The sequence below is a fragment of the Leptopilina boulardi genome, unplaced genomic scaffold, assembly GCF_019393585.1.
Source record: "Leptopilina boulardi isolate dan_hultmark-lab unplaced genomic scaffold, ZJU_Lbou_2.1 LbouV2_31, whole genome shotgun sequence".
Lineage (NCBI taxonomy): Eukaryota > Metazoa > Arthropoda > Insecta > Hymenoptera > Figitidae > Leptopilina > Leptopilina boulardi.
In genome coordinates, this window is record NW_026137874.1 from 310,863 (window position 1) to 324,602 (window position 13,740).

Below are 13,740 nucleotides of genomic sequence, written 5' to 3' on the forward strand. Positions count from 1 at the left end.
AAAAAAAAAATTCAAAAGACTGCTTTGGATCTCATTTTGATTCCGAATTATTACATATAAATATATTATGTAAAACTTGATTGTTTCCGTCAAAACCAAAATTTTTTAAACAATTTTCTCAAACAAAAAAAAAAAAGTGTGAGAAGGTATTTTAATTGTTGACATTTTTAAAATTAATTATTAAAAATAATTTATTTACCGATGTACGTGAGATTAAATGTGCATTTTTTGTCAACGAAATAAAAAAAAACAACATTTTTACTACACGTGTAGTACTCATATAAAATTATGGTTTTATACCTGTACAGTTTTTTGAAATACATGATACAATTTATGATGATAAAATTGAATTTGATTTATTACGTTTTTTTTTTAATTAATAGCTTATTTCACTTTTTTTCTTTAATACGAATTCTTCCTGTGAAATATAGTTTTTTAAACATTGACGTAAATAATTTGATTCTTCTATTAGAATTTCACGTTCGTGTTTTAATTCGTTCATTATTGTTTCTGCAGATCCAACGCGTTTCCAAAAATTTTCCATAAGTTGAAGTTCCTTGGAAAAAAATTAATTTTTAGATTTTAATTTATACACTAAAATTTATTTAAAAAAATTTTCTAAACCTCAACACCTCGAGTCCAATTTAAAATAGTAATTTTATTTCTTTCTTGAATTATACTTTCAATAGGAATAATTTTTTCATTTTCTGTTTCATATTTTTGGCAAATTTGCATTACGATTAAAATATTTTCCAATTTCTTAACGAGTTTATTCAAATGGTGAATAGTTTTATTATATTCTATTGTCATTATTTTTAATAGTTTTTTATCAGTCATTTGTTCTGCAAAAAGCAGAGAAAGATTTTTATTATTTCATTAAAAATTTTTGAAGAGAATTTCAATTAATTTTTTATAAAATGGATTTAATTTAATAGAATAATAATTTACCATTCAAAAATCTATTTTTTACTATCCAGTAAGATTTTTGAAAAAAATTACGTTGTTTAATAATATCGTTGATTGGTTCTTCATTTGTTAATTTTACATTTGATATTTTCTTTTTCAATTTTCGAATTTCTTCAAAAGCAAACGCTGTTTGATCAACTTGATTTGCAATAATGTTTCTTTCAAATTGATCCTTTGTTTTTAGATTCTCATAAGCATTTCTACGTTCTTTTGTTTCTATGTATAGATATTACATTTAAAAAAAAAATATTCTGATTCAAATATTTATGAAATTTTTTTTTTTTACTAACTCGATTCATAGTCGGCAAAAACATTCTGAAGTTCTTGCCATGAATCTTTAATGTTTTTAATTTTAAATCCTTCTTCCATTTTTCGAATATCTCGAAAATCACTTGCTTGGGACTCGACTTTTCCTGTGAAGGAAAAAAAAAATAATTTTCCTATGATCAAAAAATATAATATATAAATATTAAAAATTATTTTAAAATTCAAGTTTTCAGTTTAATATACCAAATACAGTGGTTTTCACATTATTCAAAGATTCTTCAAATTTTTGATTCATGGCAAATATTGTTGTTTGTAAATAAATTGTTTCTTCTTCATTTTCATAATTAATTTTATCTCTTTCTATTTTAAATTCATTGATCAATTTTTCCAAATTTATTTGATAATTTGATTCCAATGATTTTAATCTAATTTGTTGAATTTTCAAAAATTCATCAATTTTTTCAATATGATCTCTTTCATTCATTTGATATTGTTCCTCAGCATTATCAATTGCGTCCAATAAAAAACTAATACTATTTTTTCAATATAAAATAAAAAAAAAAATTAATAGTAATTCTAATTTTAATGATAAATAAAAAAAAAATAAAAATTCATTTTGCCTATAATCTTTAAAGTCAAGGACTCTATTGAAAGTGTGACAAGCAATTTCAACATTTTCTTTAATATTTGGCATCTTAATTTTCATCATTATTTCACGCCATGAATTTTGAAGTTGAATTGCATTTTGTGATCCCAATTTAATTTCTCGTTTGAGTTGTTCCCTTTTGAAATTTTTCTTTCTCTCTTCAATTTCAAGATTTTTCCTTTCCCTTTTTTCCAAAACCTTCGCCTTATTTTTTTCATTTATTTTTTTAACCAATTGAATTTCCATACGAATTTCAGATGGCTTAAATTTTATTATATGAAAAATTTTAAATTAATTTTATTTTTATTTCGGAATTCATAAATATTATTTTACGATATATATTATAACTATTGTGTCATAGTGACTATATAGAAATATATAGTTTCTCAATAAACATTAGTATAAAATATATTAATTTTATTAATTGAATTTTAATTAATGGATTTTAATTTCATAATTAATTAATGGTTATATAATTTAATTTCGTAAATTTAATAATAATAATAATAATTTGGTAATGTTTATGAAAAAATGAATTATTTATTTTTAAATTTTTTTATGATTAAAGATTATTTTTTTTGTTAATATATATTAATTAATTTTACTGTCACTTATGATAAGGTTAAAATATATAAAATTATTTATTAAACTTACTTTTTGGTGCATTTTTTTCGATTTCATTGTAAAATAAAATTGTGAAATTATTTTTTTTAATAATTAATTAATAAAAAATATATTTAAAATGATAAAAAAAATATTTTCGAAATATATTGTTTTTTTTATATTAACCAACATTAACTATATTGTTATTTAATGCAACCTTCGCATCGTAAGTAATAAAAAAAAAAAAAAAAGTTTTTATAGTTTATATAAATTTTATTAAACTTGTGTATTAAATTCTAAGGGTTTTTACATCCTGTTCATTTTTTTTTTTTGAAATAAAATATGAATAAAAAAATTAATTTTTTTTATATAACATATAGGTGTATATATATATATATATATATATATATATATATGAATATTTTATCGACCTTGAAAGTTCACACGTGTATTATATCTTACAAAAATACCGTTCGCAGCATCAAAAATCTATTCCAATGTGAATGTGAGGCCACTTGGTAGGTATAAATTTTTCGTATTTAGTATTTAGTATTTAGTCAGATTTATACCTATCGAAAAGAAGTCAGTCTGCTCGATTTATCAAAATTTATTTTTATATAAACAAATAAAATAAATTTTCTTACAAATGTGTATAATTTTCAGGCATTCCAGGATTATTGAAATCAATATTTATAATGGTTCGTAGATAAATTTATAAATAATAATAATAATTAATTATTTTTATATAAAATAATTTAGCATTGAAAAATTAGATTGCATTAAAATTTTTTTTTTAAAGGAAATAAATAATAATTACTTTTACAGTACATTAATTTTTTAAATAAATAAAAAATACCGATAAAAAATTTATTTATAGGATCTATTTTCTTTTTATTTGTAAAATATAATTAATATTATTATTATATTATTATTATTAATATAATTAATATGGGGATAAATAAAATTTTTTCAATATATTTTTTTTTAATGATGTAATAAATTAATGTTTTGATGAAAAACATCTAAAAGCATATTAATGCAATTTGAGATTCAATTATATATTTATTTTTGTTATATATTTTTTTTTTCTATTTTCACTTTCTTTTATATTGTTAATTTAATTATATGATATTATGTATTTCAGAGAAAGTCATATATATAGATAAAATTTTGTAATAATTGAAAATTGATTTTTTTTTTGAAAATTAACGTTGAGTGTGATTTATAATATCGTTTTTTTTTTATTTATTTTTACAGACTGCTAATAACTTTAAGCTGGAATTAGTTATTTTTATTGTCGGAGTTTCCGTTATTCTTTTGGAGGCTGTTGATCCATCGGATAATCAATTTAATGCTCCTCATCAATTTCTGGAAAGTATTATACTACATGGTGCAAGAAATCAAAAACCAGAGACAAGCATTTTAACAGCTAGGTATAATTTAATTATTTTGATTTTATATAAAAAAAAATAATTTCAATTATTTTTTTTAGTAATTTATATTTTTTTTTTTTTTTGATTATATTATTTTGTTAAAAATTTTTTTTTTAATTTATTATTATTTGTTGTTTTATTTTCAGAATTTCCAATAATGTTAAAGAAAATTCAAATCTTGAACTTCTTGGTGGATATAGACCATTATTTCCACCTTATTTCCCATTGAAAAATCCAAATGCAAGTAAAAAAGTTTATTTTGATCATGAATATTATACACGTGGAACGGATGAAATTCTTTTGGATAATAATAATAATAATAATGAAAATTCACAAAATTTGGAAATACAATCACAACAAATTGTTCCATTAATACAAAATACACAAATATTTTTCAATAAAAATACAAATTTACATCAAGAAGCAAGATCAAGCAGAATTGATAGTTCATCTGTAATTAGATCGAAAAATAATCAATATCTTCCAACTATAATTTCCACTCATTCTAGTTCTAATAATAATAATCATCATCAAGTCACTTATATAACGTATCAATAAAAATAATTGTGTAATTAATTTTTTTTTTTTTTTATTCAATTTACTCAAAAAGGAAAATATAAAAATTGAATTATAAAAGTTGAAAAATTGAAAATTTTGAATTGAAATTGAATTGAATTGAATTGAATTGAATTTGAAAATTTATTTGTAATCAGCGATTCAAGAGAAAAGCAAAAAATGAGAAACCCTCAGGTAAGCAATTTTTATCAAATTCGATCAATTTAATAATTGAAGTTGGACAATAATTTTGAATTTTAATTTATTAAAAAATAGTCAATTTTTTTTGTATAGAAAAAAAATGTTTTAAATAAATTTTTATACTATCCTGTTTCTTAATTTATTCAATTTCACTTTTCCACTGGACGTTAGTGGTAGTGTGTCCATTATTTTCACAATAATTGGAAATTCAATATCAGTAAAATCATTTGCAATTGCACTCAGCTCTTTTTCTGTAATCTATCAAGAATTAGAAAAATTATTATGTTTTTTTATATTTCTTTAAATAAATTTAATAAATAAATTTAATTTCTTTAAACTAATTATGTATTTAAAATTTTAAATAAATAATTAGTTTAATCAATTATAAAATACAATAATAATAAAAAAAAAATAATTATAAAATACTGAAAAAAAAATTAATAAAATTTTTCACCTTCGAATTAGAAAGAAGTACAACAAATGCATAAAATTTTAATGAATCAAAATTTTCATTCGATGATAATACAACAGCGTCTATTACTTCAGAATTTAAAAGTAAAGTACGTTCAATTTGCCAGAGTGGTATAATTTTTCCATTTGGTAATATTGTACTATTTTTGACTCTTCCAAGAACAAAAACCAATCCAGATTCTTCAAAATATCCCAAATCTCCAGTATGATACCATCCTGATGAGAAAAAAAATTTTCTTTTTTTTTGTAATTTTATTTCAATTAAATTTTTTTAAATAAAAGAATAATTTTTTTTTTATAAATGTAATAGAAAAATAAATACCTTCAGAATCAATAGCATTTTTAGTTGCTGTTGGATTTTTATAATAGCCCTTCATTAAATATTGGGATTTAAAGCAAATTTCACCTGATTTGTTTGGTCCTAATATTTCACCTGATTTAATATCAATTATTTTCATTGACATATTTGGATATAAATAACCACAGGAATTTAAATTTATTTTATTCATTATTCCACGACACATGGGAATTGTCATTTCAGTTGCACCTGTAATTATATTTCTGTAATTATTAATTATTAATTATTAATTATTAATTAATTTAGAAAATATTAATTAATATTAATAATTAATTTAGAAAATACAAAATTATTATTAATAATTAATTTAGAAAATACAAAATTAATATTAATAATTAATTTAGATAATAATTAATTTAATTTAACCAAAATTAATTTAGAATATATTTTTATTCAAATTAAAAATTTGAATAAAAATAGTTTGTTTTTTTTTACTAATAGAGGAGAAAATTGTAATTTTTTCCAAAAATTTACCATATGTTTGCTCTACAACACCATTTTTTGCAATTTTCATTAAAAAATTAATAATTTCCAATGGCAATTTAACGCCATTAAATGTTATCGTTTTTATCGATGATGTATCATATGTTTCTATTTCATTCCACTTGAATATACGATATATCATACCAAGAGAAAATCGCACATTTGTAACCTAGGGAAATAATTTTCTTTATTTTTTTTTTAATTTTAATCAATTTTTATAAAAATTATTATTTTTCATTTAAATATTTAATAATTAATTTTTATTAAAAAAAAAAATTTAATAATTTAATAATTTTGTGAAATACCTTGTATTTTTGAATTAATTGAAATGCTTCATGTAAATCGTAACTTGTTTCATTGACAATAATTCTTGTTGTAAAATTCAAAATATCAACCAACATTACCCTAAGGGCAATTAGCCAATAAAGTGGAAAATAAACAAGTGATATTTTGTCATTTTTTTTATCTTCTTTATTGCTATTGTGAATTAAAAGACCTTTCATAATACTCTCATATGAATGAGAAAGAATTTTTGAATCACCAGTTGTACCGGATGTTAATGGCAAAATGCAATCATCATTTGAATTTAATGGTGGTAAAGAAGTAAATTTTATCACTTCATTAGAATTCATTTCATTAAGAATATCATCAAGATAATAATAACCCAATATTTTGGTAAATGTTATTATTTTTACATTTAAATTCTCTTCATTTGCAATATTAACAAATAATTTCACTTCTTCTTCATTTTCGGTAAATATAAATTTTGGTTTTAGCAAACTAAACAGATATTTAGTCATTTCTGCAATATTAGGAAATTACAAAAATTACAAAAATTACAAAAATTACAAAAATAACAAAAATTACAAAAATTATAAAAATTACAAAAAATTAAAATAATAATTACATTACCTAAATTATATTAAACCTTTAATTTCTATATCTGAACCAAAAAATTTTATCCTCTATCAAAATGTTTAAAATAAAAACAGTTTAAAAAAATCTATTATTTTTTAAATAATTTTTTAATTTTTAATAATTTTTAATTTTTTTTTATTTAATAATAATTTTTTTTAATAATATTGGCAATAAAAAAAAACATACGATATTGAATTCCTTTATATCCAAAAGCAATTGTAGCACCATTGTAGAATGTTGCCAAAATTGGAATATAAGAATCAGTTCGATTATGTGAACAATTAAAAACAATATCATTAAAACACAATCCATGTTTTTTTAACCAAATTCCACAACGAACACTTTTTTCCGCCATTTCTCCGTAAGTTATTTTTTTACCCGTTATTCCATCAATCTATATAAATATTATAATTTACGAATTTCAATTTTTTCAGCAATAAACAATAAAATCGATTATATATTTTTTTTTTGAAATTAATAAATTAAAAAAAAAAAAAAATTTATATTGAAAATATATTTACATTAATATATTTTTTTTTAATTTTTATATTAAGATATTTTTCTATTTTACCTGTCCGATAAAATCCGGTTTGCTTTTTAATGTATTTAAAAATAATTTTCCCAAATTAGCATTTTCCGTCTCAAACACACGTTCACTTCCCTTTATTATATTATTGTCAATCGTAAAATTTCGAAAATCCTAAAAATTTATTCAATTCTATTAAAAAATATTATTTCATACATCATCTATTTAAAATAAATTTAAAAAAAAATTGTTTTTAACCATTTTTGTTGGAAAATATGTTTTTTTTTTATAAATTCTTCAAAATTAAAATTTGTAGCTTATTTAAAAATTCCGTTTTATTTTCAATATAATATATATTTAATAATTTTATTTCTTCATCATACAAGACTATAATACGATATGTGATTTATTTTTTTGATGTGCTTTCATATATAAAATTATCTCTATTATCACTTTCATATGTTTAGTTTACATCATGTGATCAGATATAGAATATTTGCTTTATATTATTATTGACAATTGCACATTTATGAGTTGTAAATAACAAAATTTTTTATCCTTAGAAATTGAAATAAAAAAAAAAAAATTGATTTTATTAATTTTAGTTAGTATTTTCGATTCAGAAATTAATTTTATAATTTAAATTACAATTTTAATATAACGATTGTAATTACAATTCAATTATAGAAATTAAATTAAATATAATTTTTCCAAATTTTTAAATTTACATTCGTTTTATCTGCAAAATTGCAATAATTAATTAATTAATAACTAATTAATTGCAATAAATAAATAAGTAACTAGAAATAAATGAAAAATTAATTAAATATTAATTCCCTATAGGTAATTTATAAAAAAAATGTACAAAAATTTTGTATATAAAATATTTTTTAAATATATATAACATTTTTTATTTATTTATTTTTTCACTTTATTTTTTTTTTATATCACTTATTTTTAATTTGCATTAAAAGTTCACTGGTTTTAATTTTTCCATTGTATGTCACTGGCATTGAATCAACAATTTTCACTGTAATTGGCAATTTAATATCAGTAAAATTTTTAATAATTTCACTGAGTTCATTTTCTGTAATCTGCAAAAGAAAAAAGGAATTGCATTCAAACGATAAATTCGACACGGTGCGCCAGAAGGTGGTTTAAATAAAAATGAATTGTCACTTAAAAATTCTTTTTGATTATGATTCTTAGATGAATAAAAAAACATTTTTCAATAGTTTTTAAAATCAGTTTACGTTCCCGATTTAAATAAAATTGAGTTTTTATATAAAAACAGTGTTTTATGGGGAATCAGAATTTATTTAATCTAATAAATACTGTAATAAATGATAAAATAATTACTTATTTTCAATTTTACATATAAATAATTATATTGCTGTAGTGTTTGTGTCTGATTTTAAAAAATTAAATTATAATGTTAAAAGAACGATTTTAAGAGTGACAAAATTTATTTAAGAGAGTCGAATGATCTCTGAAATTTTTTGGCAAGAATCCATACAAAAACATGATTACAAAACGAAAAGTAATATAATGACAGGTACATTACCTCCTGCCGCCGTCAGATGGCAGCAGCATGCAGGGCGCACAAAGTCGCAGCTGTTATTAGATTACTTTTCTAATTTTTGTTTTGCAACCATGTTTTTCTATAAATTCGTACAGTCTTTTGGATTTAGGAAATTTATAGGATGAGGATTTTGGCTGATTTTGTTAAAAGTGTTCGTGTGTCGAGAAAAAAGTATTTTAAAATCAATACTATTTCACGTTCAGAGCAATAATTAAAGCTCTCTTCTTAACCAAAGAATTTCAGATACCGTTCAACACTCTTAATGCATAAATATAAAAACGAAACAAGAAAATAACTTCATTGTTAATAAATTTATATCAACCCAAATCTAAAACATCTATTATCTATACGCATATAAGTATACATTAAATAAATTCTGATTCCTCATAAAACACTATTTTTAAATATTTAAAACTCAATTTGTTTTAAATTGGGCACGTAAGCTGATTTTAAAATCTATTGAGAAAAGTGTTTTATTCATCTTAGAACCATAATCAAAAAGAATTTTTAAGTGCCAATTCATTTTTATTTAAACCTCCTTCTGGCGCACCGTGTCTAATAATAGAAATAATAAAAACAATATTTTTTTTTATACCTGTGAACCTGGTAAAAGAACAACAAATGCAATAATTTTTAAATTTGTAAAATTCTCATCACCATCAGATAAAGCGCATGCTTCTAAAACTTCTGAATTACAAATTAAAGCACGTTCAATAAGCCAAAGTGGTACAATTTCACCATTTAATTTGATTGTATTGCCTTTAACTCTTCCTTGAAAAAATACTAATCCATTGTCATCATAAAAACCCAAATCACCAGTATGATACCATTCTGTTAGATTTAATACACACAAAAAAAAATTATTTTTAGATTCAAATTAATTTTAATAATTAATTAATAATTTAACGAATGTACACTGAGAAAAATATTCTATTGAAGGTATGAAAAAAAAGCTATTGAAAAATATACTGCTAAAGGTATAAAAATTATTGATTCAAAAGCATATGCTATAAGAATTTATAAAAGATTTTACAAATTTTATAGCATGCTAGCTTTTGAATCAATAATTATAAAAATTATTATTAAGTATTATTTATTAATTAAGTATTAATTATTATTAAGTATAAAAATTATTGATTCAAAACCATATGCTATAGAATTTATAAAAGATTTTACAAATTTTATAGCATGCTGACTTTTGAATCAATAATTTTTATACCTTTTGGCAGAAATGCTGATGATTCAATAGCATTTTTTTTTTTGTCAGTGTATTTATTCTTTAACAAGTCTAAAAAAATTGTTTCTAAAATTAATTTTTGGCGTAAAGAATTTTATCGATTATAAAAATTGAAAACTAACCTTCAGAATCAATAGCATTTTTAGTTGCTGTTGGATTTTTATAATAGCCCTTCATTAAATGTCGGGATTTAAAGCAAATTTCACCTGATTTATTTGGTCCTAATATTTCACCTGATTTAATATCAATTATTTTCATTGACATATTTGGATATAAATAACCACAGGAATTTAAATTTATTTTATTCATTATTCCACGACACATGGGAATTGTCATTTCAGTTGAACCTGTATAAATAATTTATAATTGCATTTTATAATTATAATTATTTATAATTTGTTGTAATTCTTTTTTTAATTTTATTAAGAGATTATTTAAAAAAAAAAATTACCATATATTTGTTCAACAATGCTATTTTTAAATACTTTTATCAAAAATTTAAAAATTTCCGGTGGCAATTTACAACCACTAAATGTTATCATTTTTATCGATGATGTATCATATTTTTCTATTTCATTCCATTTGAATAATCGATATATCATACCGAGAGTAAATCTCACTTTTGTAACCTAAAGATAATGAAATAATATTAAAAATTTTTTTTTTTTAATTTTAGAATTTGAGAAATTAAAAAAAAAAATCTATTTTTATTACCTTATATTTTTGAATTAATTTAAAAGCATCATGTAAATCGTGATTTGTTTCATTAACAAGAATTCTTGTTGTAAAATTCAAAATATCGCCCAACATTATCCTAAGGGCAATTACCCAATAAAGTGGAAAATGAATCAATGATATGTCATTTTTAATAATTTCTATTTGGCTATTGTTAATTAAAAGACCTTCCATAATACTTTTATAGGAGTGGGCGAGAATTTTTGAATCACCAGTTGTACCGGATGTTAATGGTAAAACACAATCATCATTTGGATTTAGTGGTGGCAATGAGATAAATTTTAATACTTCATTAGAATTCGATTCTTTAAGAATGTCCTCTAAATAATAATAACCTGTTACTTTGGTAAAGGTCACAATTTTTACATTTAATTTCTCTTCCTTAGCAATTTCGGCAAATAATTTTACTTCCTCTTCTTCGGTTATGATAAATTTTGGCTTCAGCAAACCAAAAAGATATCTAGTCCTTTCTGCATTGTTTTTTTTATTTTATTAAACATCAATTATTTTCAAAATCAGTTCAATTTGGTTCTAATGAGTATTTTTATCTGAAATTTATTTTCCAAATCAATTGATTTTTATTTCCGATATTTAATTCAACTATCTATAGGTTACTATAGAAAATAGAAAAATACCGACACAGAAATCTACCTTACCGACTGATGGTAAGGTAGATTTCTAAGTCGGTAATTTTCTATTTTCATTTTTTCTAAATTTTTTTCAACCAATCTACATATGAAAAAATTCAACCGTGGAACAAAACGGATTGATATGGAATTTTTTTTCCGTAAGATTCGGAAAAAAAAATACTGATTGGAAAATAAATTTCAGAATGCCTCAAAATTTGAAAAAGTGATTCAAAACTTTCCTTTAGGAAGAAAAAAATGAAAAAACTCTATTTAAATTAAAAAAAAAAAGAATACACATACGAGGTAAAATTCCTTTGTGTCCAAATGCAAATGTAGCACCATTGTAGAATGTTGCAAAAATTGGAATATACGTATCAATTCGATTTTGACAACAAGTAAATACAATATCGTTAAAATTTAAACCATTTTTTTTAAACCAAATTCCACATTGAACACTTTTTTCAGCCATTTGTCCATAATTTATTTTTTCGCCTGTGATTGCATCAATCTATTATTGGAAATAATAATTATTTTAATTTTTTGAAATTTTTTCTTAGTTAATGGATGTATTTTTTTTTTTTATATAAAAGAAAAAGTATCTATTATATATATTTTTTTTTTAGAAAGTGTATACTGTTTAAATCTGAATTAGTGTAAAAATTGTAACTTTGATTAATTTTAATATAATTTTTTATGATTTTTTTTTTTTGAATTTATTAATTAGAAAAATAATTTTTCGCTAATTTTTTTTTCTCATATTATATATTATAATCTCATGAAAATTTTCATATTTAGAAATATATTTTGTATAATTATAATATTACCTGTCCTACAAAATTTGGTTTGCTTTTTAGTGTATCCAATAATAATTTTCCTAAATTAACATTACCCAATTCAATTGTTTTCTCCTTTCCCTTCATTATTCCACTTTTAATTGTAAAATTCTGAAAAATATAAATTTTATTCAATTTTATTATAAACATTATTATTATTATTATTTTATAAATTTTTTAAAATCACTGTAAAATATTATTTTGTGCATATAATACAATAAACTTACCATTTTTTCTGTCGAGAAATTTATTTTCCTGAAGTAATTTTATTTATTCTCTATTTAAAAAAAAAAAAAAAATCTTTATTGGATTTTATTTAAAAACAATAATATTGTAAAAAAAAAATTAATAATGGAATAATAAATGTTCGTTATAACTGTAATATTTCGACTTCTTTTTCTTTCACCTAGCACTTTTTTTTTCTTTAATGTTTAAAAGTTTTTCATGGAAAGAAACTAAATGCGAAATATTTCCTATTATATATACGTGTTCTTATAAACATTTGCCTTTTAAACACTAAATAATTAAGTAAAAGGAAAAACTTGGGCGATATTATATTATTTATTTTTTTAAAAAAAAAATAAGATAATTTTTCAAATGTCAATAAAAAAAAAAAAAAAAAAAATTTGAAAAGTACTATAAGGAATATTTATATACATTAAGTTATATGATATAATAAAATAATAAAAAAGTATTAAGAAAAAAAAAACTTTTTAGTTTCTATAGAAAACAAAATTTCTATTTACTGATGCAATATTTGAAATAAAGTTATTATGATTTTCAATTACAGTACATAATTACAAAAAAAAAAAAATTATTGTCGCAATAAAATTGATTTTCCAAACAACAGTTAAATTTTATATAATCGAGGAAGAAATTTTTGTTTTTTTTTTTTTTTTTTGGTACATATACCATATCAAGACCAGACTTCCGTCTATAATCTGCATACTAATAAACTCGTTTTTTTTTTTACTATTGGTCAGAGGTTGCAAACTTGTCAAACAGGTGGTTCAATTTATTAACGCTATTTTAAACTGTGCAAGGACATTTAAATTAACGCCTGTGCTTTTATATTATTATAATAAATAAATTTTTTTTTTATTTTTTCAAATTTTTTTATTTATATATTAAAAAAAAAGTATACAATATTTTTTGCAAAAAAAAAAAATCCAGAAAATATTAAATTGTAATCGAGCTTTTTTTTAATATTTGATAATGGAAGCAAATGAAATGCAAAGGTTCAAGGTAATTTCTTATATATATATATATATATATATATATATATATATATATATCC

General features: G+C 20.6%; 4 protein-coding genes across 5 annotated transcripts; 1 reads left to right on the top strand and 3 right to left on the bottom strand.

Moving 5' to 3' along the window:
* Positions 1–55: 55 nt before the first annotated feature.
* Positions 56–2,669, bottom strand: LOC127283155 (dynein regulatory complex subunit 2-like). The gene is made up of 7 exons (XM_051307845.1): positions 2,534–2,669; positions 1,854–2,140; positions 1,477–1,766; positions 1,257–1,379; positions 949–1,182; positions 625–842; positions 56–556 (listed from the first exon to the last, which is right to left on the bottom strand). Exons 1-7 carry the CDS (start codon positions 2,558–2,560, stop codon positions 377–379), a joined length of 1,359 nt encoding a protein of 452 aa, XP_051163802.1. The 5' UTR covers positions 2,561–2,669; the 3' UTR covers positions 56–376.
* Positions 2,670–3,016: 347 nt separating this feature from the next.
* LOC127283353 (protein dopey homolog PFC0245c-like) lies at positions 3,017–4,803 on the top strand. Its single transcript, XM_051308149.1, has 3 exons — positions 3,017–3,180; positions 3,740–3,915; positions 4,062–4,803. Exons 1-3 carry the CDS (start codon positions 3,178–3,180, stop codon positions 4,471–4,473), a joined length of 591 nt encoding a protein of 196 aa, XP_051164106.1. The 5' UTR covers positions 3,017–3,177; the 3' UTR covers positions 4,474–4,803.
* On the bottom strand, positions 4,719–7,831 carry LOC127283351 (uncharacterized). Of its 2 annotated transcripts, none has more exons than XM_051308145.1 (8): positions 7,686–7,831; positions 7,473–7,601; positions 7,088–7,295; positions 6,289–6,785; positions 5,975–6,152; positions 5,465–5,689; positions 5,126–5,358; positions 4,719–4,929 (listed from the first exon to the last, which is right to left on the bottom strand). In XM_051308145.1, exons 1-8 carry the CDS (start codon positions 7,686–7,688, stop codon positions 4,789–4,791), a joined length of 1,614 nt encoding a protein of 537 aa, XP_051164102.1. In that variant the 5' UTR covers positions 7,689–7,831; the 3' UTR covers positions 4,719–4,788. The 2 variants fall into 2 exon arrangements, with proteins under 2 accessions (XP_051164102.1, XP_051164103.1); XM_051308146.1 differs by having other exon boundaries at positions 7,473–7,619; positions 7,686–7,809.
* Positions 7,832–8,369: 538 nt separating this feature from the next.
* Positions 8,370–12,870, bottom strand: LOC127283352 (uncharacterized). Its single transcript, XM_051308148.1, has 8 exons — positions 12,671–12,870; positions 12,435–12,554; positions 11,911–12,118; positions 10,961–11,451; positions 10,698–10,875; positions 10,369–10,593; positions 9,605–9,840; positions 8,370–8,521 (listed from the first exon to the last, which is right to left on the bottom strand). Exons 1-8 carry the CDS (start codon positions 12,671–12,673, stop codon positions 8,375–8,377), a joined length of 1,608 nt encoding a protein of 535 aa, XP_051164105.1. The 5' UTR covers positions 12,674–12,870; the 3' UTR covers positions 8,370–8,374.
* Positions 12,871–13,740: the final 870 nt, after the last annotated feature.